General features: G+C 26.7%; 1 protein-coding gene across 1 annotated transcript; it reads left to right on the top strand.

The window, feature by feature from the left end:
- Positions 1 to 238: 238 nt before the first annotated feature.
- LOC124810178 (uncharacterized) lies at positions 239 to 1015 on the top strand. Its single transcript, XM_065787108.1, has 3 exons — positions 239 to 398; positions 598 to 696; positions 783 to 1015. The coding sequence occupies exons 1-3, from the start codon at positions 341 to 343 to the stop codon at positions 893 to 895; spliced, it is 270 nt and encodes an 89-aa protein (XP_065643180.1). The 5' UTR covers positions 239 to 340; the 3' UTR covers positions 896 to 1015.
- The last annotated feature ends 580 nt before the right edge of the window (positions 1016 to 1595 follow it).

Below are 1595 nucleotides of genomic sequence, written 5' to 3' on the forward strand. Positions count from 1 at the left end.
ATAACGGGGGGTTAAAAAGATGAATTTATGAAATCTTTTCATTCATTATAAATAATTTCTATTTGCTGAAATTTTATTTTTATGGCAAACTTTTCTAAGTAAAAACTTATTTTGATGTTTACACAAAAATTGATGAAATGAAGATTGTCTAACTTTAAACACGGTTTAAAGCCGTTTCACAAATAAGCAAGTTGCCTAATTTTGTCGTTGAACGTCACATATACTTTTGTCATTAAGTACATAATGTGCCATCAACTGTGAAGAATAATATCACAAGAATTTTGAAATTTTTCCATCAGGCAAAAATCAGGTTTTTGTTCTTGCTCAAGTAATTTGCAACATGAGGTCAACGTTTGCTGTTTTGTTTCTTGCATTAATTGCGTTAACATACTCCAAAAGTAAGTAAAGGTTAAGAATACTCTAAACTACTTTGTGTTTTCAAGTGAGTGAGGCCATTAAAAATACAACTTTGTTTTTAATTTTCAATGTAAAAAACTCTTTTTAGTTTTACACTTTTATAAATTGTTTGCAAAAAAATGAATAAATGAAAAAATGTGTTTTTTTCATTATAAGTAACGCAAATAGCGATGTATTTAGATTATCAAGATGTTAAAGAAGAAATAAAAAATGAAGTTGAAAACGAAATTTTAAGAGATCTTGGGGAAGACGATGACGAGTTAGATGATAACGCTCAGGGTAACCACTTTTCAACTTTAATTACCCAAAAAAACGTTAAATGAAGTCTTTTTAAAAATGTATGCATTAAATGTGCTTATATCTAGAAGCAGTTAACGATGCGAGGCCATTGCGACGATTTTTTCGCAAGTTCCGCGGTAGGAAGATTCTTCCGTACATGCCTTCTCTTATAAATATTTGGAAAGCTGGAAAAAAATAATAAAGTTGATCTATTTTCAAAACTTTAAAACAAACTTTATGCAGATTTTATAATTAAAACGTTGTATTTGAAATTTTTTTAGTGTAACCCAAAGCAAAAAACTTTACTGAAATTGTTAAATGTGTTAAGTGTCAGTTCTTGGTCCACTCCTTTTCTTTATTTATTTAAATGATTTGAAAAATGCGACAACAAAGCTTAACTCGATTTACTGGCGATATTTCTTCCTTTTAAATAGTGACAGGCAACTTTTTTTAGAAAAAAAAATTTGAATTGAGGAAATTCAATGAATGATTACAAATAAGTAAAATCTCTGTCAAAGTGGATAAAGCAAAATATACTTTTTCTATAAAGTATCGCAAGAAGAAAACCTTTCTTTAATTTACTGGATCTGATTTAAAAAAATAAACTAATGGTAAAAAATGAGTTTATATAAAGTTTTAGGAATTCTTATTGATAAATATAATTTATGTGGGTAAGCCCAACATAAATTATATTTCATAAAGAATTAAAAAAAAATTAGTTTGACATAATTTCACAGTATTGACATAATTGGTTTGACATAATTTCACAGTCTGAAAATAAATATTTATTTAATTCTTTGCTCTCTTTTTTTTATTTTACATAGTAAATAAATTACTTCTAAAAAAAAGATCATTCGTCATAACGTTTTACAAGAGTGTGTATATTATATACACCTTTT

This window comes from Hydra vulgaris, chromosome 01 (assembly GCF_038396675.1).
Source record: "Hydra vulgaris chromosome 01, alternate assembly HydraT2T_AEP".
Classification (NCBI taxonomy): Eukaryota; Metazoa; Cnidaria; class Hydrozoa; order Anthoathecata; family Hydridae; genus Hydra; species Hydra vulgaris.

Bases quoted from the DNA above. Each gene is read 5' to 3' on its own strand.
- LOC124810178 (XM_065787108.1), top strand. From the start codon at position 341: ATGAGGTCAACGTTTGCTGTTTTGTTTCTTGCATTAATTGCGTTAACA. The intron at 399-597 runs GTAAGTAAAGGT...CGATGTATTTAG, and splicing joins TGCGTTAACATACTCCAAAA to ATTATCAAGATGTTAAAGAA. The intron at 697-782 runs GTAACCACTTTT...GCTTATATCTAG, and splicing joins GTTAGATGATAACGCTCAGG to AAGCAGTTAACGATGCGAGG.